The following is a 25,726-nucleotide window of genomic DNA, read 5'->3' on the forward strand; positions in this document are numbered from 1 at the left end:
AGTGATGCCTTCGCACTCCTCACTGCAGTTATCCATAGCATAATACAGTTCCCGACATGAGACACACAGAATGAGGATCATAATGAGTTCTCTTGCTTGAGGGTACACTCGGGCACGCTGTTTTGTCTTGTTTCTCTTCCTCTTGTTTTGTTAAAAGTTTTATAGCTTATACAGGATATTTTATCCTAATGTTGTTACTCCTCTTAAAAGCCATTGGTTTGTTGCCATTAACTGCTACAATGTCTCATTAATTTATTGGAGGCATAAGTTTATTTAAAATAAAGAAAATGGGAATTTTTTCAGTTATAAGGATAAATGATGATAAAAAAATAGAGAAATAAACTTGAAATCCTAATAAATTATTTTGAATAATCTTCCGATCAAATTAAGTAACAAAACTTTAAGTTGTTTTTCCTTGATTTTTTTCTTATTACAATTAGGTGACAAGACCTAATATTAGCAGCATGGACATATCAAATAAGGAGTATACGCCTATAGTAGCTGTTCCGAGTCTCTACGAATCTCATAGTGGGGATGATGTGGCTACATACGCCCAAGGTAAATTGTATAGCATATGCATAAATTTGTCTACATTGTATTTTGATGATATTTCACGCTTGTTCTAAGTTTACCATGTAAAAAAATTTACACATAAGAACTTTGTCCTAAAAATAACAAATAAACAGTATAACCACTTTTATAAATGTCCAATTGAATTTTTAAATGATAAAATCTTTGCTATAAATGTAAACTATATACACATCAATTCCATATACGGTACTATAAATTCTTAGTAATTAAATTAAAGAAATCAAGTCAAATAGTCATCATTTCTTTTTTTTAAACTTTCCTTCCAATGAGATTTGTATTTGCTAAAATACTAAAATACTTAGTACCTTGATCATTTTTTCAAGGTCTACCCCTTTAACCAGTCTGCATTTTCAGGTCCAATGGCTCATTTGTTTCACACACTTCATGAGCAAACTTACGTTGCTCACGTAATGGGATTTGCTGCCTGTATGGGTCCCTACAAGTTCAACTGTACTCGACCAGAAGCTCATCTTTCTCGCCTACTAAGACGATGATTAATTTTAAAGTATAGCTCTAACCCTTATTGCATACTTAAATATTTACCTATAATATATGGAATACAGAATGCTGTACTTTTGTATCTAAAATATAAAATACAAACTGTAATTTGTAAAGTGAAAAACCAGACTTGAATATTTTTAGGATATTGTTGATATAACAAGGCACTTCCCCCAATTTTGGGGGGTAGCCGACATCAAACAAACAAAAAAAAGGGAACCTTTCCTCTCTACGTTCCTCCCAGCCTGACAAGGGACTCAACCGAGTTCAGCTGGTACTGCTAGGGTGCCACAGCCCACCCTCCCCCGTTATCCACCACAGATGAAGATTCATAACGCTAATTCCCTACTGTTGCTACCTCCGCAGTCATCCAAGGTGACCGGAGGAAGCAGCAGGGCCTACTGGAACTCCTCACAATCGCTCGCCATTCGTTCCTATTTCTAGCACGCTCTCTTGCCTCTCTCACATCTATTCTTCTATCACCCAGAGCTTTCTTCACTCCATCCATCCACCCAAACCTTGGCCTTCCTCTTGTACTTCTCCCATCAACTCTTGCATTCATCACCTTCTTTGGCAGACAGCCATTTTCCATTCTCTCAACATGGCCAAACCACCTCAACGCATTCACATCCACTCTAGCTGCTAACTCATTTCTTACACCTCTTCTCACCCTCACTACTTCATTCCTAACCCTATCTACTCGAGATACACCAGCCATACTCCTTAGACACTTCATCTCAAACATATTCAATTTCTGTCTCTCTGTTACTTTCATTTCCCACAACTCCGATCCATACATCACAGTTGGTACAATCACTTTCTCGTACAGAACTCTCTTTGAATTCACGCCCAACCCTCTATTCATTACCACTCCCTTCACTACCCCCAACACGCAAAATAAAGTTTGCATTTAGCAATTGAATTCCCATTTAACAAATAAGACGATGGTTCAAATTGGAAATTAACTGTTTAACTGCAAAAGCTTAATTTCTAATACAGAATTAATTATATTAATTCATGTGGTATTCCTTCAAAGAATTGAAAACATTTGACCATAACAAATTGAAAAAAAAAATTCTACCCAATCTGGCATGGTAGATGCCTCATTGAGATGATCAGTCCTTGGGACAAGGCTTGATTGATTGATTGATTTGAAGTTCCTGGCATCCTGACATTGAAGGTCATTGACGCCGAGGACAAGGCTTGACCCTACACAGAAGCCTCAAAGGTAAACAACTCAATCATTTACAATCAATAGGAATTGACTAATAAGGGAAAAAAATCAGGTTCACTTTAATCATTTCTACCTGAAATTCATGTGCTGATTCCCTAACTATACTACAAGGTAGATTAGAAGTAAAAACAAACAGAGATATACATTGTCCTCTTAACTCTCGAGAATATTCCATTACTAGAGCCATGACGTGCTATATATCCTCACATTTTTATGCAAATAAATGAGGGGGAAACCTTGGTCTAAGACAAGAAAAATACTACTACACCAAGAAAATAAAGTTTTAACAACTATTCCAGATAGGATTTCACCTTGTAATCAAAACTAAGCAGTACTCAATTCTTCAAAACTATGATCAAACTTATATTGATCGAACTTTTCATGCAATCAAAAGAAATACACTAATATTTTCAGAGTAAATAAATTATCCAAAATGTCTTCCTCTTACAGATACTGAAAAGTATCCACAGGACATCTCAACTTAGGGGCCTGAAGCACCTTATTCAAAGATATGTTCACTGAACCAACTACCCGGTAACTACTAACCCTTTTACCCCCAGTCTATTTGGAAATTTCCAACCCTTAACCCCCAGGGTTTTTTTTTTTTCCCAGCACATTTTGCAGTATATATTTTTTTAATTGCTCTAACAGCCTTAATTTTTGTCATAGAGAGGTCAGGTTGGTCTCATTCTCTTGGAAAATGCCTGAATTTTCTCAAAAAATTATCAAAAATATGAAAAAAAAAACAATTTTTATAGCATTTTTTTGCAAGGACGTACCGGTAGGTCCATGGGGGTAAAGGGATGGCTTTTGTGAAACGTACCAGTACATCCTTTGGGGGTAAAAAGGTTAAAGATATGATAAAAGTGATGATTTTAAATATGCTCTGTTGCTACTACACAGTATTAGAGCCCAGCAATGAAGTCTTCTGAGTTGCTCAAAAAGAAAGAGCTAAGCAAACAAACAAGGATATCTCTACTGTGCTACCTCAAAAAGTTTCTGGGGTCTTTGTTACGGCCCTTCCCTTTGATGGAGGAGTTATCTAAATGGAAGACAGCCTGTGAATAGTGGTTTTCACACGCCCCTGATGTATACACGACACTCACGAAGTGCTCGCGCGAGGGTAGTAACCTCTGCATTCCATGCTTTTAATTTTCTCTGGTATATTTGGAAGATTTATATCAGAAAAAGTAGAAAGAAGGACTTTTTCACCGGGCGTCACAGGTCTCTCCCCAGAAATAGATTTTTCCTTCGTCAAAATCCCTTAACTGAAGCTTGGTTCTAAGCAATAAGTTAAGATCACTCTTCTATTTTCAAGAGTTCTGAAGCCAAAATATAGGTGACAAAGACTTGAGTTTGCTGTTGGAGGACCTCAAGAATGACCTTTCATAAAAAATATGCTCAAGATCTGTTTAGACCTGGGCTGCACTCGCTTTCATTTCTCAACCCCCAGCAATGTTATAAAATTGAAAGTTTAGGTGAACCTTAAACTTATTTCTGAAATTTTAAAAGCTAATTAAGTTGACATTAACTGTTTAGTCATGGTACTCTCTTTATCAAGAACTGACCTAATCCCCCTTCTCATTACTTCATTGACTAAACTACAAATAATGTTTAAAAGGGATATTACTTTTGGTCATCACAGGTAAGTAAAAAATCACTATGGACAGAGGAACTCAATGACTCAAAACATCTAATGCTTGTTGTGAGCACAGAATGGGAAAGAATAATCCCAGTGGTTGATCCTGTATATGAAGGCTAATCCCAAATATTATTGAGGATATGCTTTTTATAAAAAAAAAAAAAAAAAAGAAATCCATCTCTGCGTTGCTAAAGATACCTGATGTGAATGCAGAAGTTTTTTGCCATAAAGATATTGGTACAACCACCAGTTAACATTGTATAAGGTGGTTCAACCACAATCACTACTGTGTTGATTAATATCTTTCTCTGAAGAGGAGAGTAACATTTTCTGACATGTATAATACCTATTTTCAATAGCCTATGCTACCATCTGAAGTTATAATTGAGGACAAGTTATTAGAATCATCTTAAAGACTGCAAAAACAAAATACTGTACATAGAACTGTAGTATCAAATACAGATTTTTTATTAGCACTAGTCTTCCATTTCCAAAGTCTACTAATAAGGGACGATGGAACCACATGAAAGTAGTTCTAAACTCACCCCAATAAAAATTTTTTAGCATGCATTCATTTTTTTTGATGGAGGTTTGCATAAATTTTGTATCTCCAATATAAAGAACCTTCATGGATCTACTTCAAGTATAAATCCCATGGTAAACCAATCCAAATTGGCATCATCCCTCCAAGGTAAAAAGAAATGGAGTGATCAGTCATACCTTATAACAACTGCTCACTTCGTATTTCCCACAAAAGAAAAAAAAAAAGTTACATATTGATAAGATACTCCAGAACAGATTCAAAACAAAAGGAAGCAAATGTAAAAAAATAAAGATCAATCAAAAACAAAGGAAACAGGACAAAAATCCACCAATAAATACATTAACCATTATCTAAACTTAAAACCTTCAATCTAATTATATATATCTATTAATACTAAATAATGTAAGTCAAGAGATTTAAAATAACTCATTATGGTATTAGTAATAATAATTTGTAAATTCCTTACTGATGTCTTAACTAGATTGGCAGTGACCCGTATTGTGGGTTAGAAGACCATGGCTCACTTCGCTTGGAATTAAACATTATTTCACTGTTCCTCTGTTCTTGCAAGTGGTACATGTATGAGATGTGCATGCCACGCATGTGAGCGAGCATTTTTACGTTATTTTAATTATCTAAATCACTCAGATCAATAAAATATATATCAACATAAACAAATACAGCTGTGCTATACTCACATTATTTGACAATTTAAACAGTGGCAAAAGCCATTGTGCATTGATCTATTGTTATAAGTATACTGCATTTCACCAACAGTACACTTTGCATAAAGGCCTTTGATAAGTAGTCTATAATAAAGTCTATAATTGTATTCATTTTTGGGTTGTTTAAGTCATAAAATTATTCATTTGTATAAAAATGTCAAACTAGGTTGCTCTCAGAGATATATGTTGCTATCTTCACATCTCAGTTGCTAAGAATGAGCGCGAGTTGCGCCATGCCACATGCTCCCATTACCCTATTTGAATTTTTGAATGATTGAATTCTGATTGGACAAAAAAAATGTTCTCTGGCAATTTCCCAAGTCAAGTGGGGTCCTGGGTCATTTCAAATTACCCACCCACTGAATAGTTCAGTGCTCTATTGCTAGGCCCTGCTGAATTGATCAAAACGTCATTTACATTTTATTCTAGAAACTACAGGGGTGAGAAGGAGCGTGTCAGGAGAAAGAGCTCAGCTGATCTATAAATTTTAAGGCAAATTTGTTGATTTTCAACAAAACTATATTTTTCTGGTTAGCCCTTACCCAGGGCATTTAGAACATTCTGTAAAGTTTTTATTCTATACAATATTGCAACAAGGTTGAAAAAAAGGAGTCATGCTGCTGGTTCGTAATCATACATCTCTTTGTTGATGCCTCGTAGGATTTTTATACAGGAGAGGGGGTTCCCAGCCCCCTCGTCCCGTCCCTTTTAGTCGCCTCTTACGACACGCAGGGATAACGTTGGCGCTATTCTTATCTAGAAACAAACCACTAAATAGTGTCATCCACAAAAACAGTAAACAGACTAAATGCAAAAAGGTGAAGAAACATATGAAAGGAGGGAATATTTGAGTGGAACAAGATATAGGAATCCATAGTATAAAAAGCAATCATATCCTTTCAAGACACCATGGAGGAGATAATAATTCCAGTAATTGTGCCAGTGCTGGGAGCTTACACTTAATGGAATCATATTCTTTATCCTCAGTCAGAACATACATCAATTGTAGAATAATAATGTTATATCTTCAAAAACTCTTGAACTGTATAATAAACTGTATTCAAATATATTAGTTTTGTGCATGTATGTCAGATCTAGTAATATATATATACATAGATATATATTGTAATAAAATAGATGTTCAAATATGTTGTTTCACTAATTCCAATTGATGAAAACTTCCAGTCAAGTGGTCTCGTGAAAACCACCTCCAAAAGATTGCAAATTTAATCAAAGCCTTTAGATGATAAGTACAATATAACTGGGGTATCATGCAATTTTTAGAATTGTTATACCTTGAAAACATATCTATCATCTAAATACCTCTCTCTCTCTGTTAGTTTCAATTTTGTCTTGGCATACAACTGCCTGTCATCTGTCAAGATAAATTAGCATATTAGCACTATTTGTAAGTATGCCATGAGGACATCAATCTATCTAATAAAAGGGGGATTTTTCCTCTTTGTTCCTCCTTGCCTGAAGAGGGACTCATCCAAGTTTGGTTGGTACTGCAAGGGTGCCACAGCCTACCATCTCCCCATCTTCCAATACAAATGAAGCTTCATATGCTGACTCAACTGCTGCTACCTCAAATCAGTCACCTTATAGAGGTAGCTGCAACGCCTATCGGAAATACGTCACAATCGCTTACCATCCATTTCTATTCTAGGCATGCTCTTTTGCCTCTGTCACATCTAACCTCCCTCTTATCTAATAGTTGCAATCCTTGACCAAGCACTCGAGCACCCACCTCTCTTAAAGCTCCATCAACAAATAAATTGAACAACCATATATAATCTCTTCACTGCTTGCAAGTTGGATGTCAGTAAACACATGTGCATAGTTTGATAAAAAAAAGGGATTTTGACGAAGGAAAAGTCTATTTCTGGGCGAGGAACCTGTGTCGCCTAGTGAAATGCTCCTCTAGCACCATTTCTAAGGCATAATTACAGCTGAATATACCAGAGAAAAAGAGATGCATAGAATGCCAGGTTAAACTAGCTCGCTCACTATTTGAGTGTCGGTATAGAAAACTGGGGTGTGATAGAACCATAACCATAGGTTCCTCTCCAATTAGACCTCTCCTTCATCAACATCCCCTGGAACAACGAGGTGCCGTCCTACACCCGTCTGTGCCTCCTACTATGACTAACCCTCTCTACCCCTACATCTCCACACCCACTATCCTCATTCCTCCTCAGCACTTGTGTTGGTCAGACGTATTTTGTTTTGCTCTGTGTTGTTTTGTGTTTATATTAAAGGCAAATGTTACTATGCTTGTTCAATTTCATTTAATGCTCACAATACCACTAAAAGATTTTTCTTCCTGGCATTATTTGCCATATAACTAGTTTACAATAAAAAAATTCTATGCTTACCTGTATCATCATTGGTCATCACATCTTTCGAGTGACTTAACAAATGGTCTGCTACTGAGGGATGAGCCGTGAGTCTATTGTCATAAAGGGCAGATGATGCCCAGTCCATAATCAAAGAGTTCATTCGATACTGAACAGTCAGCATCTTGACAACATTATCACCATACAAACCTGAAAGTAATAACCACGATTATAAACAAGAATTCGGGAATGCTTTATCATCTGAAGTTTCACAGCCTTCTAGAAATGAAGATTAATTCTGCATTCAAAGCTGAGAATAATAAGTTTTTATAAAAGTACAAAATTCGAGGGTTTTGATATAACATAATGCATAGTTATTAACACTTTTCTCCAATAATATCTTAAAAATGGTAAAAAATACACTAGTATAAATTGACTTGAAAGTTAAAAAAAATGTTATTTTCATTAGTAAAATAAATTTTTGAATATACTTACCCGATGATCATATAGCTGTCAGCTCTGCTGCCCGACAGAAAAAACCTACGGGCGGAATACGCCAGCGATCGCTATACAGGTGGGGGTGTACATCAACAGCGCCATCTGTCGAGCAGGTACTCAAGTACTCGATGTCAACACAGAACCAATTTTCTCCTCGGTCCACTGGGTCTCTATTGGGGAGGAAGGGTGGGTCCTTTAATTTATGATCATCGGGTAAGTATATTCAAAAATTTATTTTACTAATGAAAATAACATTTTTCAATATTAAACTTACCCGATGATCATATAGCTGATTCACACCCAGGGGGGTGGGTAGAGACCAGCATATATGTTAACATTAAGAGCTAAGTATTCCGTATTTCATTTTAGCAGTTATTCAAAATAACAAACATAAAATTAATAAGTACCTGGTAAGGAAGTCGACTTGAACAATTACTCTGCCTTTTTAAGTACGTCTTCCTTACTGAGCCTCGCGATCCTCACAGGATGCTGAGCGACTCCTAGGAGCTGAAGTATGAAGGGCTGCAACCCATACTAAAGGACCTCATCAAAACCTCTAATCTAGGCGCTTCTCAAGAAAGAATTTGACCACCCGCCAAATCAACCAGGATGCGAAAGGCTTCTTAGCCTTCCGGACAACCCAAAGAACAACAATAAAAAGCATTTCAAGAGAAAGATTAAAAAAGGTTATGGGATTATGGGAATGTAGTGGCTGAGCCCTCACCCACTACTGCACTCGCTGCTACGAATGGTCCCAGGGTGTAGCAGTTCTCGTAAAGAGACTGGACATCTTTAAGATAAAAAGACGCGAACACTGACTTGCTTCTCCAATAGGTTGCGTCCATTATACTTTGCAGAGATCTATTTTGTTTAAAGGCCACTGAAGTTGCGACAGCTCTAACTTCATGTGTCCTTACCTTCAGCAAAGCATGGTCCTCCTCATTCAGATGGGAATGAGCTTCTCGAATTAAAAGTCTGATATAATAAGAAACTGCATTCTTCGACATTGGTAAAGAAGGTTTCTTAATGGCGCACCATAAAGCTTCTGATTGACCACGTAATGGCTTAGTCCGTTTCAAATAGTACTTAAGAGCTCTTACCGGGCATAGTACTCTTTCTTGTTCATTTCCAACCAAATTGGCAAGGCTAGGAATATCGAACGATTTGGGCCAAGGACGAGAAGGAAGTTCGTTTTTGGCTAAGAAACCAAGCTGTAAGGAACATGTAGCCGTTTCAGATGTAAATCCAATGTTCCTGCTGAAGGCGTGTATCTCACTGACTCTTTTAGCTGTTGCTAAGCAGACGAGGAAAAGTTTTCAATGTGAGATCTTTTAAAGAGGCTGATTGAAGTGGTTCGAACCTTGCTGACATAAGGAACCTTAGTACCACGTCTAAGTTCCAACCTGGTGTGGCCAACCGACGCTCCTTCGAGGTCTCAAAAGACTTAAGGAGGTCCTGTAGATCTTTGTTGTTGGAAAGATCTAAGCCTCTGTGACGGAAGACTGCTGCCAACATGCTTCTGTAACCCTTGATCGTGGGACCTGAAAGGGATCTTTCCTTCCTTAGGTATAAAAGGAAGTAAGCTATCTGAGTTACAGAGGTACTGGTTGAGGATACTGATTTGGACTTGCACCAGCTTCGGAAGACTTCCCACTTCGACTGGTAGACTTTGAGAGTGGATGTCCTCCTAGCTCTAGCAATCGCTCTGGCTGCCTCCTTCGAAAAGCCTCTAGCTCTCGAGAGTCTTTCGATAGTCTGAAGGCAGTCAGACGAAGAGCGTGGAGGCTTGGGTGTACCTTCTTTACATGCGGCTGACGCAGAAGGTCCACTCTTAGAGGAAGTGTTCTGGGAACGTCTACTAGCCATTGCAGTACCTCGGTGAACCATTCTCTCGCGGGCCAGAGGGGAGCAACCAACGTCAACCTTGTCCCTTCGTGAGAGGCGAACTTCTGCAGTACTCTGTTGACAATCTTGAACGGGGGGAACGCATAAAGGTCTAGATGGGACCAATCCAGAAGAAAGGCATCTATGTGAACTGCTGCTGGGTCCGGAATCGGTGAACAATAAATTGGGAGCCTCTTGGTCATCGAGGTTGCGAACAGATCTATGGTGGGTTGGCCCCACAATGCCCATAGTCTGTTGCATACATTCTTGTGAAGGGTCCACTCTGTTGGGATGATTTGACCCTTCCGGCTGAGGCGGTCTGCCATGACATTCATGTCGCCTTGAATGAACCTCGTTACAAGGGATATGTTTCGATCTCTTGACCAGGTGAGGAGGTCCCTTGCGATCTCGTACAACATCCTCGAATGAGTCCCTCCTTGCTTGGAGATGTACGCCAGGGCTGTGGTGTTGTCGGAGTTCACCTCCACCACCTTGCCTAGAAGGAGGGACTTGAAGCTTCTCAAGGCCAGATGAACTGCCAGTAGCTCCTTGCAGTTGATGTGTAACTCGCTTTGAACCGCATTCCACGTGCCCGAGCATTCCCGACCGTCCAACGTCGCACCCCAGCCCGTGTCCGATGCGTCCGAGAAGAGAAGGTGGTCAGGGGTCTGAACAGCCAGTGGCAGACCCTCCCTGAGGAGAATGTTGTTCTTCCACCAAGTCAGTGACGACTTCATCTTCTTGGAAATAGGAACCGAGACCGCTTCTAGCGTCTTGTCCTTTCTCCAGTGAGTAGCTAAGTGAAATTGAAGGGGGCGGAGGTGGAGTCTCCCTAACGCGATGAACTGGTCCAGTGATGAAAGCGTCCCTATCAGACTCATCCACTGTCTGACTGAACATCGGTCCTTCTTCAGCATGGACTGGATGCATTCTTGGGCTTGACTGATTCTGGGGGCCGACGGAAAAGCCCGAAAAGCTTGACTCTGAATCTTCATTCCTAGGTATACTATAGTTTGGGATGGGACGAGTTGGGACTTTTCTATATTGACCAGGAGACCCAATTCCTTGGTCAGATCTAGAGTCCACTGTAGATTCTCCAGACAGCGACGACTTGACGCAGCTCTTAAAAGCCAGTCGTCCAAATAGAGGGAGGCTCTGATGTTTGCTAAATGCAGGAATTTGGCAATATTCCTCATCAGTTTGGTAAAAACTAGAGGTGCCGTGCTTAGGCCAAAGCACAGGGCTTGGAACTGGTAGACAACCTTCCCGAAAACGTACCTTAGAAAAGGTTGGGAATCTGGGTGGATGGGGACGTGAAAGTAAGCGTCCTTTAGGTCTAACGAGACCATCCAGTCTTCCTTCCTGACCGATGCTAGAACCGACTTTGTCGTCTCCATGGTGAACGTCTGCTTTGTGACAAAGACATTCAGAGAACTGACGTCTAAGCACCGGTCTCCACCCTCCTGTCTTCTTTGGCACTAAGAAGAGGCGGTTGTAGAAGCCCGGGGATTGATGGTCCCGGACTATGACTACCGCTCCCTTTTGTAGTAAGAGAGACACCTCTTGCTGTAAAGCTAGTCTCTTGTCCTCCTCTCTGTACCTGGGAGAGAGGTCGATGGGAGTTGTTGCTAGAGGGGGCTTGCGTAAGAATGGAATCTTGTACCCCTCCCTGAGTAACTTCACAGACTGTGCGTCTGCGCCCCTGTTCTCCCAGGCCTGCCAGTAGTTCTTGAGCCTGGCTCCCACTGCTGTCTGAAGAAGGTGGCAGTCAGACTCTGCCTCTAGAGGACTTGGAACCCTTCTTCTTACTCCCACGTTAACTTCCGGCACGAGTACCTCCTCTGCTGGAGGCTCTGCCACGAAAGGGCGGAATGAACCTTGACGCTGGAGTGTCCATCCTGGGTCTAGGTACGGAGGGCAAAGGGGTGGTTTTGCGTGCAGAAGACGCCACCAAGTCATGTGTGTCTTTCTGGATCAAGGAGGCAGCAATCTCCTTAATCAACTCTTCAGGGAAGAGACACTTCGAGAGTGGAGCAAACATAAGCTCCGACTTTTGACATGGGGTGACTCCAGCTGACAAGAAGGAGCAAAGGTGATCTCGCTTCTTGAGAACCCCAGACACGAAAGAAGCCGCAAGCTCACTAGAACCATCCCGTATGGCTTTGTCCATGAAGAACATGATGAGCATGGAAGTTTCCTTATCAGAAGGGGAGGTCTTCCTGCTCAACGCTCCCAAACACCAGTCCAAGAAGTTAAAGACTTCGAATGCGCGGAAAACTCCCTTCATAAGATGGTCCATATCCGAAGGAGTCCAGCAAATCTTGGAGCGTCTCATAGCCAGCCTGCGGGGAGAGTCTACCAGACTTGAGAAGTCGCCCTGGGCAGAGGCAGGAACTCCCAAGCCGAGAACTTCTCCCGTGGCATACCAGACGCTAGATCTGGAAGCAAGCTTGACCGGGGGAAACATGAAGGATGTCTTCCCAGGTTGCTTCTTGGACTGCAACCATTCTCCCAGTACCCTTAAAGCTCTCTTGGACGAGCGAGCGAGTACGAGCTTCGTAAAGGCAGGTGCTGCTGACTGCATGCCTAAAGCGAACTCAGAGGGAGGCGAGCGTGGTGCTGCAGACACAAACTGGTCCGGATATAAATCCTTAAACAGCGCAAGCACTTTCCTAAAGTCTAAGGAGGGAGGCGTAGTCTTGGGTTCTTCGATGTCCGAGTGTTGGTCGTCAAGATGTGCAGCTTCGTCATCATCAGAGATACCATCGTCTGAATGTTGAGGAGGAAGAGGCAACGGAGTGGGCTGGACGGCTGAGTCCGGCAGCACGGGTGCATGCGTGGCTGCACTGGACCCAACATCATGCCACTGTTGGTCAGTCTGAGAACTGGCAACAACCAAAGCTGAGTGGGTGCGCAAAGAGTCTACCCCCGACTGTGGAAGGATAGCGGAGACCACCGTGGGTAGCGGAGGCTGACGCACCGCGTCAAAACACGGCAGCCTAACTCCACCCTCCTGTTGTTGTGGTAGCTCACGCACGGCAACGGAGGGTTCCGTGCGTCTGTGAACGTCAGCATGCGTCTGGCAGGGTCGACTGCGCATGGGTGGAGGAGTTCTCACAGCCGGAGTGTGGGAGCAGGCAGCCTCAGCGTCTGCTGGGCGCACAACCGTGGCAGGTTGTAGGTTAACTGGTGCAGAGTCAACCTTCTCCGCAGCCGGAGTGTGGGAGCAGGCAGCCTCAGCGTCTGCTGGGCGCACAACCGTGGCAGGTTGTAGGCTAACGGGTGCAGCGTCAACCTTCTCCGCCCGAAACTCCTGCATAACCGCAGCTAACTGAGTCTGCATAGACTGCAGTAAAGACCACTTAGGGTCTACAAAAGCGGCAACAGACGGAGTTACTGTCCGTTGTGACTGAGGGTCTAAAACAGCGGGTGCGGTAACAGACGGAGTTAATGCCTGTTGCGGTACCACTTTGCCTCTCTTAGGAGGTGTGCAGTCGTCGGAGGACTGCAGCGAGTCCGAACTGACCCAGTGGCTACACCTGGGCCGTTGGACTAGCTCGGAAGGGACCTTACGTTTAAGAGGCCGTGAGACCTTGGTCCATCGTTTCTGTCGAGAAACCTCTTCCGCAGACGAGGAATGAATGGGCTCACTCGTCTTCTTGTGGGTGGGACGATCTAGGTAAGATACGTCCGAAACCACGGAGGGTACGTCTGTACGCTGATTAAAGCCTGTCGAACCCTTTGGTCGTACGACATTGCTTCTCCCCTGGGCTTGGGAGCTTGCAAGAGGTCCCGGACTGGGAGGACGACAGGCACGAACAGACGCACCCTCATGCGTAACACTGACACTTTTCACTGCACTGACACTCACTTCACTTCCCAATGCACTTTTACCTTTCAACTCTCTGACGTCAGCCATGAGTTGATTGCGGTCATTCGCCAATGACTCGACTCTCTCACCTAGAGCCTGAATGGCACGCATCATATCTGCCATTGAAGGTTGATGAGAGCTAGCAGGGGGGTCGGGTGCAACCACTACAGGGGAAGGAATAGGTTGAGGGGCATGGGGAGAGGAAAAATCAATTGAGCGAGACGAACTCCTCCTGATCCTATCCTTCTCTAGCCTACGTGCATATTTCAGGAATTCTTGAAACCCGAATTCCGAAAGCGCAGCGCATTCCTCACATCGATCTTCCAATTGACAGGCTTTACCCCTACAATTGGAACAAACGGTGTGCGGATCGATAGAGGCCTTCGGAAGACGCCTTGAACAGTCCCTAGCGCTACATTTCCTGTACTTGGGGACTTGAGAAGGGTCAGACATCTTGAATTAGTCAAAGGGGGAAATTCAAAATCTATCCAAGTCGTCAACAAATAATCCAAAATCAAAAAAAGAATGCAAGGAAGTATTGAAGATAACTTCTGCACAGCGATAGCTAATAACCAGAAATGAATACTTCACCAAATAACGTGAAAATCAATCCAGAAAACAAGAGCGTATTCAGTAGGTCTTGCCGGTGGCACGACAGAGAGAAAATTGGTTCTGTGTTGACATCGAGTACTTGAGTACCTGCTCGACAGATGGCGCTGTTGATGTACACCCCCACCTGTATAGCGATCGCTGGCGTATTCCGCCCGTAGGTTTTTTCTGTCGGGCAGCAGAGCTGACAGCTATATGATCATCGGGTAAGTTTAATATTGAAAAACAGTATTTTATGTAAATCTAAATACAAAAATTACAGACCTCATTGCAAAATAGGGAAAAATTATTATTCTGAGCCTAGATGTTCATATGTTTTGCTAACAGCATTAAAATACCATAAATTGATGATATCGCAGTAGGTCTTATATGAACATACTTACCAATTAGCCTTTCCATCAATGAAAGGGCCAAGCCCTTTGTAGCTGCTTCTTGTGAAAGAATTGTTGGTGGTAGCTGACAATGATCACCCGCAATAATCACTTTGGGAACTCTTAATATTGACTGGTAACATGCCGCTTCAATAGCCTGAAAAAGTACCATTGCTTAGTTCTCATTTACTTAGTATTACAGATTAACCACTGGAAAAATGTTATTTTGATTATAAAATAAATTTTTGAATATACTTACCCGGTGATTATATAGCTGCAACTCTGTTGCTCGACAGAAAACTCTAAGGTAAAACTCGCCAGCGATCGCTACACAGGTTGCGGGTGTGCCCAACAGCGCCATCTGTCGACCAGATACCCAGTTCTCAGTGTAAACAAAGACTCAATTTTCTCCTCGTCCCACTGCATCTCTATTGGGGAGGAAGGGAGGGTCATTTAATTTATAATCACCGGGTAAGTATATTCAAAAATTTATTTTATAATCAAAATAACATTTTTCAATATTTAACTTAGCCGGTGATTATATAGCTGATTCACACCCAGGGGGGTGGGTAGAGACCAGCAATATAAGTTTACACTTTTATGAGCTAAGAGTTTTATTTCATTTTAGAAGTTATCAAAATAACAAAAACAAAATTAATAGGTACCTGGTAAGGAAGTCGACTTGAACAATTACTCTGCCTTTTTTAAGTACGTCTTCCTTACGGAGCCTCGCGATCCTCTTAGGATGCTGATCGACCCCTAGGATCTGAAGTATCAAGGGTTGCAACCCATACAACAGGACCTCATCAAAACCCCTAATCTAGGCGCTCTCAAGAAATGACTTTGACCACCCGCCAAATCAACCAGGATGCGAAAGGCTTCTTAGCCTTCCGGACAACCCAAAAAACAACAATAAAAACATTTCAAGAGAAAGATTAAAAGGTTATGGAATTAGGGAATTGTAGTGGTTGAGCCCTCACCCACTACTGCACTCGCTGCTACGAATGGTCCCAGTGTGTAGCAGTCCTCGTAAAGAGACTGGACATCCTTAAGATAAAAAGACGCGAACACTGACTTGCTTCTCCAATAGGTTGCGTCCATTATACTTCGCAGAGATCTATTTTGTTTAAAGGCCACGGAAGTTGCGACAGCTCTAACTTCGTGTGTCCTTACCTTCAGCAATGCTTGGTCTTCCTCACTCAGATGGGAATGAGCTTCTCGTATTAACAGTCTGATAAAGTAGGATAAAGCATTCTTTGACATAGGCAAAGATGGTTTCTTAACTGAACACCATAAAGCTTCAGAAAGGCCTCGTAAAGGTTTAGTTCGTTTTAAATAGAACTTAAGAGCTCTCACAGGGCATAAGACTCTTTCTAGTTCATTGCCTACCATATTCGATAAGCTGGGAATATCGAACGATTTCGGCCAAGGTCGAGAAGGAAGCTCGTTTTTGGCTAGAAAACCAAGTTGTAGTGAACATGTAGCCTTTTCTGACGAAAATCCGATGTTCTTGCTGAAGGCATGAATCTCACTGACTCTTTTAGCTGTGGCTAAGCATACCAGGAAAAGAGTCTTTAAGGTGAGATCTTTCAGGGAGGCTGATTGTAGCGGCTCGAACCTGTCTGACATGAGGAATCTTAGTACCACGTCTAAATTCCAACCAGGCGTAACCAAACGACGCTCCTTCGTGGTCTCAAAAGACTTAAGGAGGTCCTGTAGATCTTTATTGTTGGAAAGATCTAAGCCTCTGTGACGGAAGACTGATGCCAACATGCTTCTGTAACCCTTGATAGTGGGAGCTGAAAGTGATCGTTCTTTCCTCAGGTATAAGAGGAAGTCAGCTATTTGAGTTACAGAGGTACTGGTCGAGGATACAGATACTGACTTGCACCAGTTTCGGAAGACTTCCCACTTCGATTGGTAGACTCTAAAGGTGGATGTTCTCCTTGCTCTAGCAATCGCCCTGGCTGCCTCCTTCGAAAAGCCTCTAGCTCTCGAGAGTCTTTCGATAGTCTGAAGGCAGTCAGACGAAGAGCGTGGAGGCTTTGGTGAACCTTCTTTACGTGAGGCTGACGTAGAAGGTCCACCCTTAGAGGAAGAGTTCTGGGAACTTCTACTAGCCATCGAAGTACCTCGGTGAACCATTCTCTCGCGGGCCAGAGGGGAGCAACTAGCGTCAACCTTGTCCCTTCGAGAGAGGCGAACTTCTGCAGTACCTTGTTGACAATCTTGAACGGTGGGAATGCGTATAGATCTAGATGTGACCAATCTAGGAGAAAGGCATCTATATGAATTGCTGCTGGGTCCGGGATTGGTGAGCAATATATTGGGAGCCTCTTGGTCATCGAGGTTGCAAAGAGATCTATGGTTGGTTGGCCCCAAGTGGCCCAAAGTCTCTTGCATACATCCTTGTGGAGGGTCCATTCTGTTGGAATTACTTGCCCCTTCCGACTGAGACAATCTGCCATGACATTCAAGTTGCCTTGGATGAACCTCGTTACTAGCGATATGTTTTGACCTTTTGACCAGATGAGCAGGTCCCTTGCGATCTCGTACAACGTCAGTGAGTGGGTCCCTCCTTGCTTGGAGATGTACGCCAAAGCCGTGGTGTTGTCCGAGTTCACCTCCACCACTTTGCCTTGAAGAAGAGACTTGAAGCTTTTCAAGGCCAGATGAACTGCCAGTAGCTCCTTGCAGTTGATATGCATTTTCCTTTGACTCGAGTTCCAAGTTCCCGAGCATTCCCGACCGTCTAATGTCGCGCCCCAGCCTGTGTCCGATGCGTCCGAGAAGAGAACGTGGTTGGGAGTCTGAACAGCCAGGGGCAGACCCTCTCTGAGGCTGATACTGTCCTTCCACCAAGTCAGGCAAGACTTCATCTTCTCGGAAATGGGGATCGAGACCGCTTCTAGCGTCTTGTCCTTTTTCCAGTAAACAGCTAGGTGATATTGAAGAGGACGGAGGTGTAGTCTTCCTAACGATACGAACTGTTCCAGGGATGATAGTGTCCCTATCAGACTCATCCACTGCCTGACTGAACATCGTTCCTTCTTCAGCATGTTCTGGATGCATAACTGGGCTTGGCTTGTTCTGGGGGCCGACGGAAAAGCCCGAAAAGCTAGACTGTGAATCTCCATCCCTAAATACACAATAGTTTGGGATGGGACCACTTGAGACTTTTCCAAATTGACAAGGAGACCCAATTCCTTGGTCAGATCTAGAGTCCACTTTAGATCCTTCAGACAGCGACGACTGGAAGAAGCTCTTAGAAGCCAGTCGTCCAAATAGAAGGAGGCTCGGATGTCCGCTAAATGAAGGAATTTGGCTACATTCCTCATCAGCCTCGTAAACACAAGAGGAGCTGTGCTTAGGCCAAAGCACAGGGCTTGAAACTGGTAGACAACCTTTTCGTAAACAAATCTCAGAAAAGGTTGAGAGTCTGGGTGGATGGGGACGTGGAAGTATGCGTCCCTTAGGTCTAAAGAGACCATCCAGTCTTCCCTTCTGACCGCTGCTAGAACGGACTTTGTGGTCTCCATGGAGAACGTCTGCTTTGTGACAAAGACATTCAGCGCACTGACGTCTAGCACCGGCCTCCACCCTCCTGTCTTCTTTGCCACTAAGAAGAGACGGTTGTAGAAGCCCGGGGTTTGATGGTCCAGGACTTTGACTACCGCTCCCTTTTCTAGTAAGAGAGACACTTCCTGATTCAATGCTCATCTCTTGTCTTCCTCTCTGTACCTGGGAGAGAGATCGATGGGAGACGTTGCTAGAGGGGGTTTTCGTACAAATGGGATCTTGTACCCCTCTCTGAGCAACTTCACAGATTGTGCATCTGCGCCTCTCTTCTCCCAGGTCTGCCAGAAGTTCTTGAGTCTGGCTCCCACTGCTGTCTGAAGAAGGTGGCAGTCAGACTCTGCCTTTAAAGGACTTGGTTCCTTTCTTCTTTCCACGTCTCCCTTCAGCACGAGCACCTCCTCTGCTGGAGGCTCTGCCACGAAAGGGCGGAATAAATTGGGACGCTGGAGTGTCCATCCTTGGTCTAGCTGACAAGGTAGGCAAAGGGGTGGCTTTGCGAGCGGAGGACGCAACCAGATCATGAGTGTCCTTCTGTATCAAAGAAGCAGCAATCTCCTTAATCAAGTCCTCTGGAAAGAGGCACTTAGAAAGAGTAGCAAACAATAGTTCGGATCTTTGGCAAGGTGTCACTCCAGCTGACAGGAAAGAGCAAAGGTTCTCACGCTTCTTGAGGACTCCGGACACGAACGATGCAGCAAGCTCATTAGAACCGTCACGTACGGCCTTGTCCATGCAGGACATGATGAGCAAGGAAGTCTCCTTCTCTGTCGGAGAGATCTTCCTGCTTAGAGCTCCCAGACACCAGTCTAAAAAGTTGAAGACCTCGAAGGCTCTAAATATCCCTTTCAAAAGGTGGTCTAGGTCCGAAGATGACCAACATATTTTTGAGCGTCTCATGGCTAACCTGCAGGGAGAGTCTACAAGACTTGAGAAGTCGCCCTGGGCAGAGGCAGGAACTCCCAAGCCGAGAACTTCTCCCGTGGCATACCAGACGCTCGATCTAGAAGAGAGTTTAGCAGGGGGAAACGTAAAGGCTGTTTTCCCTAGACTCTTTTTGGACTGCAACCATTCTCCTATCACTCGTAAAGCTCTCTTGGACGAGCGTGCGAGGACGAGTCTAGTAAAGGCAGGCGAGGATGACGGCATACCTAAAACAAACTCTGACGGAGGAGAGCGCGGAGCCACAGACACAAACTGGTCCGGAAACATCTCTTTGAACAGAGCTAAAACTTTCCTAAAGTCCAAAGAGGGTTGCGTGGACTTAGGCTCGTCAAGATCCGAATGTGGTTCATCAACGTGTGCAGCACCATCGTCATCAGAAAGTCCATTGTCCGAGTATTGAGGAGGAAGCGGCAATGGAGTAGGTAACGGCTGGTTAGCTGAGTCCGGTCGCACGGGTGCATGCGTGACTGAACCGGACGCAACGTCATGGAACTGTTGCCCAGTCTGTGAGCTGGCAACAACCATAGCAGCGCGGGGACGCACAGCGTCTACTCCAGACTGTCTGGCCTGATGTGGGTGAGCAGTGGCAACCACACTGGGTTGCGGAGGTTGACGCACCGCGTCAAAACAAAACAACTCTGACGGTTGTTGTACCTCGCGAACGTCAACGGAAGGCTCCGTGCGTCGCTGAACGTCAACATGCGGCTGGCAGGGCACACTGGAACGCATGGGTGGCGGGACTCTCTCAGCTGGAGTGCGCAAGAAGGTCGCCTCAGCGTCCACAGGACGCACAACCGAGTGTGTGGTTGGTTGTAGGCAAGAGGCTGTACTAGCTGGTGCAGCAGCAACCTTCTCCGCACGAAAGTCCTGCATCAATGACGTTAATTGGGACTGCATGCTCTGCAGCAAAGACCACTTAGGGTCTGCAGGAGCAGGTGCGGCGACAGACGGTGTAACTGTCTGAGGCGGTACCGCTTTGCCTCTCTTAGGAGGTGAGCAGTCATCGGAAGACTGCAGCGAGTCCGAACTGACCCAGTGGCTACAGCTGGGCCGTTGGACTTGCGCGGAAGGGACCGACTTGCGCTTTAACGGTCGTGAGACCTTGGTCCATGGTTTCTTGCGAGAAACCTCTTCCGCAGACGAGGTATAAATGGGCTCTCTCGTCTTTGTGTGGTAGGGGCGATCTTGGGTAGATACGCCCGAAACCACGCAGGGAACGTCTGTTCGCTGATTAAAGCCTCTCGAACCCATTGGTCGTACGACATTGCTTCTCCCCTGGACTTGGGAGCTTGCAAGAGGTCCCGGACTAGGAGGACGACAGGCACAAACAGACGAACCCTCAAGCGCAACACTATCCACAACACTATCACTCACTTTATCACTTCCCACTGCACTTTTACACTTCAGCTCCTTGACGTCCGCCATGAGCTGGTTACGGTCACTAGCCAGGGACTCAACTCTCTCACCCAGAGCTTGGATGGCACGCATCATATCAGCCATCGAAGGTTCCTGAGTGCCAGAAGGGGGATTAGGAGCAACCACTACAGGGGAAGGAATAGGTTGTGGGGCATGAGGAGAGGAAAATTCAACAGAACGAGAGGAACTTCTCCTGACTCTATCTCTCTCTAGCCTACGTGTATATTTTTGGAATTCGATAAAATCGAATTCCGAAAGCCCAAAGCATTCCTCACATCGATCTTCCAATTGACAGGTTTTATCCCGACAATTGGAACAAACAGTGTGAGGATCGATAGAGGCCTTCGGAAGACGCCTTGAACAGTCCCTAGCATTACACTTCCTGAATTTTGGGACTTGAGAAGGGTCAGCCATTTTGAATTGGTCAAAGGGGAATTCAAAAACTATCCAAAGTCATCAACAAATAATCCGTAATCAAAAAAAGAATGCAAGGATTTATTGAAGAGAAAGCCTGCACAGCGAAAGCTCAAAACTAGAATAGTGTACTTCACCAAATAGTTGTGAAAACAAATCCAGTTAGCAACAGCGAATTAGTAGGTCTTGCCGGTAGCACGACAGAGAGAAAATTGAGTTCTTTGTTTACAATGAGTACTGGGTATCTGGACGACAGATGGCGCTGTTGAAGTACACCCCCTACCTGCATAGCGATCGCTGGCGGATTTTTTCCGTAGAGTTTTCTGTCGAGCAGCAGAGCTGCAGCTATTAAAATCACCGGCTAAGTTAAATATTGAAAAAACTCCAGTTTAGCAACAGCGAGTAAGTACGTCTTGTCGACACCTCGACAGAGAGAAAATTGAGTCTTTGTTTACACTGAGAACTGGGTATCTGGTCGACAGATGGCGCTGTTGGGCACACCCGCAACCTGTGTAGCGATCGCTGGCGAGTTTTACCTTAGAGTTTTCTGTCGAGCAACAGAGTTGCAGCTATATAATCACCGGCTAAGTTAAATATTGAAAAATAATCTTAACCTGTAATCTATTCTTTTCCAAGTTGCTGTTTATGTTACTGAAGACAAATAATTTTTTTTTCATATAATAAAAATTATTTAAATTTTTCCTTCAAATAATTATGAAAATAATACCACTAAAATTACAAGTATTTTTTTAAATGCTTACTGTTTTTTTTAAATAAATTATATATAACAAACCACAAAATTATTAAACCGATTCAACAACTCAATAATCATCAATAGTCAGGCCTTCTCCATCATGAGGCTCAATACTACACAGTACTCTAGAAGTTTTATTCCAGCTTTGACCAAGTTGTGGAATGATCATCCTAATCGGGTAGTTGAATCAGTAGAACTTCCAAAGTTCAAACTCACAGCAAATGTTTTTATGTTGAACAGGCTTGCATAAGTCCTTTTATAGTTTATAAATTAAATATGTTTTAATGTTGTTAATGTTTTAAAAGTATTTTATTTCAATTTTCATTACTTCCTATATCGTTTATTTTCTTATTTCCTTTCCTCACTGGGTTATTTTTCCCTGTTGGAGCCCTTGGGCTTATAGCATCTTGCTTTTCCAACTAGGGTTGTAGCTTAGCTAGTAATAATAATAATATTACAGCAATGCCTCACATATCTGCACTTCTCTTTCAAGCACTTGCCCATAGCTAAACACTTTGGTGTGCACACCATATCCACACTGAGTATAGAATGTGCAAATAACAGACCATGTGTGGATAAATGATGGAATCTCAGGATAAAATCAATTAAAAATAAATACCTCTGCTCAGCTAGGCAAAATACCAACACACTTAGTTCTATGCTGATTGCCTCAAAGAGGATGTTGAACTCTACACTGAATACACCTGACTAGATTGTACTGCTTTCTAAAATATAAAGTCAGGATTTATAAGGTTTTAAGTATTGTTAATGGGATTGCTTCATTACAGGTAAATGGACATTGGTTTTGTGAGGCCAAGGAAATGTCCATGCAGGTCACGAGCTGAGCCTGTTGATACAGGAAAGGTTACACCGAAGTAAAGTGTTAACATCTTTAAGAGGGTCGGGTGTATGTTAAGCATGTTTTAGGGTTGTGTTGAAATCTTATACTTTAGTATTGCAAAGGAGCGTAATATCCTAATTAAAAGCTTAATCATTTTCAAGATGTCTTAGTCCAGTTGACTTGGTTATCCTATTTTCATAAATCATTATTACATGCTATTGGTTATTGATGATAATTTTGATGTATCCTGTATTATGCTTATGCTTATTGTTATACTAATGATTTCATAATATTTTCCTTCTAATTCCATATAAGCCAGTTTTGATGTGATTTAGGCTATGTAAAACTAAACGCACATTTTTGTAACACTAAACTGTGATTGGTCAAGTTTAGACTACAAGTGTTAATGGAGTGTATTGTATCATTGAGTGTTTATTTTGGTCTTTATGACTTTGGCATTTTGAGTCTTTTGAGTAAAACTTATATATTCAAATTAGTTTTATAATTCATTCATGAAATTTTCTTTAAAATTTACTCTTTTCTTAAAATATTGTAAGTCATCATCATATCATATCATATACCAAAGGCACTTCCCCCAATTTAGGGGGGTAGCCGACAACAACAAGAAACAAAACAAAAAGGGGACCTCTACTCTCTACGTTCCTCCAGCCTAACCAGGGACTCAGCCGAGTTCAGCTGGTACTGCTAGGGTGCCACAGCCCAACCTCCCAATTGTAAGTGGCGAAGGTTATTGTTAAACATATCAATAACTTTGGTCATTTGCATCTTTAACCCTTGCTCTGGAGGATAAGAACCCCACAAGTGCTGTTTCAGGCCAAATATGATTGTCCTGGGTGGTATATTTTAAACTACTGAAAAATGCTTTACCTAATGAAGTAACATTAACAATTATCTAACAAGTGTAAAAATAACCTATTCTTGCTAACTTGCTAGAAATAACAGGCAACTTAGGAGCTAAGAAATCAGCATTTTTTTAAAAGGGAAAAATACCATTTGGGTATCCATCTCCATAGTCATCAAAGTCTATCAAGTGTGTTTTAATTTCACAGAACCGAAAAGCTAAACTAGTTGGTTTAGACTCGAGAAAACATGAATGAAGAACATTGAACTTATTACTCTGCTTACTGTCAAACACATCAGTCAAAAGGGTTGTTTTTCCCGTTGGACAGTGAGTGACAGAGCCATCTGGTTCAACTAAAGTAGGAGCTATTAAGTCTACATCAAAGAGTGCAGATTTAAGGGTAGTCCAACATTTATGTTCTTCGGTTGTAGTAGCAATTGTTTCTTTTATGGTCAAATTTTATTCATTTTCAGTTGAACCATAAACTCTCGGAGCAACTGCTCTTAGTTGAGTATAGTTACTGCAAGTTAAATATGTTCTGTTACCATTACAAAGATGATAAACCTCCTGTTTCACCAGATAAGAGAGTCTACAATCATCACTGAAACAGGACTTGTTTTTCTACTTGGTCTTTTAACACAATATGGAATACGACTATCAATTCTGTTGACCCCATTCTCATTCATGAGAACAAGTCATTATTGAACCAGGGTTTATCTTTTACTCAGTATTTTTACACAGGAAATGGGTTCAGTCTATTAATTATGGTGACCAGATTTTCAAGAGAACAGACAACACTCAAACAATTGTGACCCATTCAAATAAAAGAGATCACTCAAAATTCCATTGAAGTCTGCTTGAAATTTTATATATTGTATATCTTGCATGAGTATAATACATCAGACAGGCTCCTCCAGTCATAATTATTAACAAAATCATGACAGGATCAAACGTCCTAACTGGAGGACAAACCTTAGTTGTTATAACACCAAGGCCGAAGCAGTTACCAAACCTGTGAGCACCCTCATATACGATTTGCTAACAGCCTGATTCAGATGTAAAGCCCAAGGTTCTTAAGCCTAGGCAATCAGTAGGAGAAACAGAATTTAACCATTCCCTATGATGAGCACTGAAATCACCAACATGCGCAAAAGAGGCCTGACTTTTATCTTAGTCATAATGATAAAACATTCAAATATTGAATCATCCAAGTCTGGATTCCAATAGATGGAAGACAAATAAAAGTGGTTATGCCTGCCACAAACTTTCACGTCCTGAATCTCATGACATCCACATTCGTAAGAGAACTTATGAGAGGCAGGGTACTCAATCCTAATACACACTGCCATTCCCCTTGACCAAGGAATAACACCACTTTTCAAAATGAATGGTTTCTTAAAACCTGGAATAAGGAGCTCAAAGTTTCTAACCATAGAATATCATACTGTATGGCGGCAAATGTAAGGTATCTAATACTGGCACGCAGTCCATGAAAATCATAATACATTAGACAACACTGAAGTCTAGGGCACAGTGGTCCAGGATTTTGTAAAGTATTTCTACTGTCTTGAATTGGTCATACAATTTTCATGGTCATCTCAATAATCATAACCAAATAAAAACGAATTCTAAGCTATTAACACCAAGTTATATTTGCTTAAATGGTTACATTATGTATATACAAGTAATGATGATATCTTATTCAATGTGGGAGGGTGGGCTGTGACACCCTAGCAGTACCAGCTGAACTCGGTTGAGTCCCTTGTTAGGCTGGGAGGAACGTAGAGAATAGAGGTCCCCTTTTTGTTTTTGTTTCTTTGTTGATGTCGGCTACCCCAAAAAATTGGGGGAAGTGCCTTGGTATATGTATGTATCTTATTCATGATACCATTCAATAATGAACTATATATACCATATAAAAAAGAGAAGAATACAATCTGGATATTTGAAACAGGTCATTACCTGAGAACATTCATCAATCACTGTGACATCTAAATGTTCCTGAGGGAGGTGACGAAGCGGACCATCTTTACCACAGCTAGTGAGTGTAGCTAAAATAACATCAGCCGTTGTCAGGATTTGCTTTGTCAACCTTGTTTCTCTGAAAATTAA

General features: G+C 42.5%; 2 protein-coding genes across 2 annotated transcripts in view; one reads left to right on the forward strand and one right to left on the reverse strand.

Annotated features, from left to right (window-relative positions):
* Window positions 1-1,937, forward strand: part of LOC137658116 (alkaline phosphatase-like) — a 33,416-nt gene extending 31,479 nt beyond the window's left edge. The window contains exons 10-11 of the mRNA XM_068392807.1: window positions 441-558; window positions 946-1,937. Coding sequence (XP_068248908.1) covers window positions 441-558; window positions 946-1,085 — 258 coding nt within the window. The 3' untranslated portion in view covers window positions 1,086-1,937. The remainder of the gene's footprint in view (window positions 1-440; window positions 559-945) is intronic.
* Window positions 1,938-6,523: 4,586 nt separating this feature from the next.
* Window positions 6,524-25,726, reverse strand: part of LOC137658889 (DNA-binding protein SMUBP-2-like) — a 54,196-nt gene continuing 34,993 nt past the window's right edge. The window contains exons 9-12 of the mRNA XM_068394012.1: window positions 25,577-25,715; window positions 14,819-14,963; window positions 7,613-7,783; window positions 6,524-6,609 (exon numbers count right to left, since the gene is read on the reverse strand). Coding sequence (XP_068250113.1) covers window positions 6,524-6,609; window positions 7,613-7,783; window positions 14,819-14,963; window positions 25,577-25,715 — 541 coding nt within the window. The remainder of the gene's footprint in view (window positions 6,610-7,612; window positions 7,784-14,818; window positions 14,964-25,576; window positions 25,716-25,726) is intronic.

Source organism: Palaemon carinicauda, chromosome 19, assembly GCF_036898095.1.
Source record: "Palaemon carinicauda isolate YSFRI2023 chromosome 19, ASM3689809v2, whole genome shotgun sequence".
NCBI classification, from domain to species: Eukaryota; Metazoa; Arthropoda; class Malacostraca; order Decapoda; family Palaemonidae; genus Palaemon; species Palaemon carinicauda.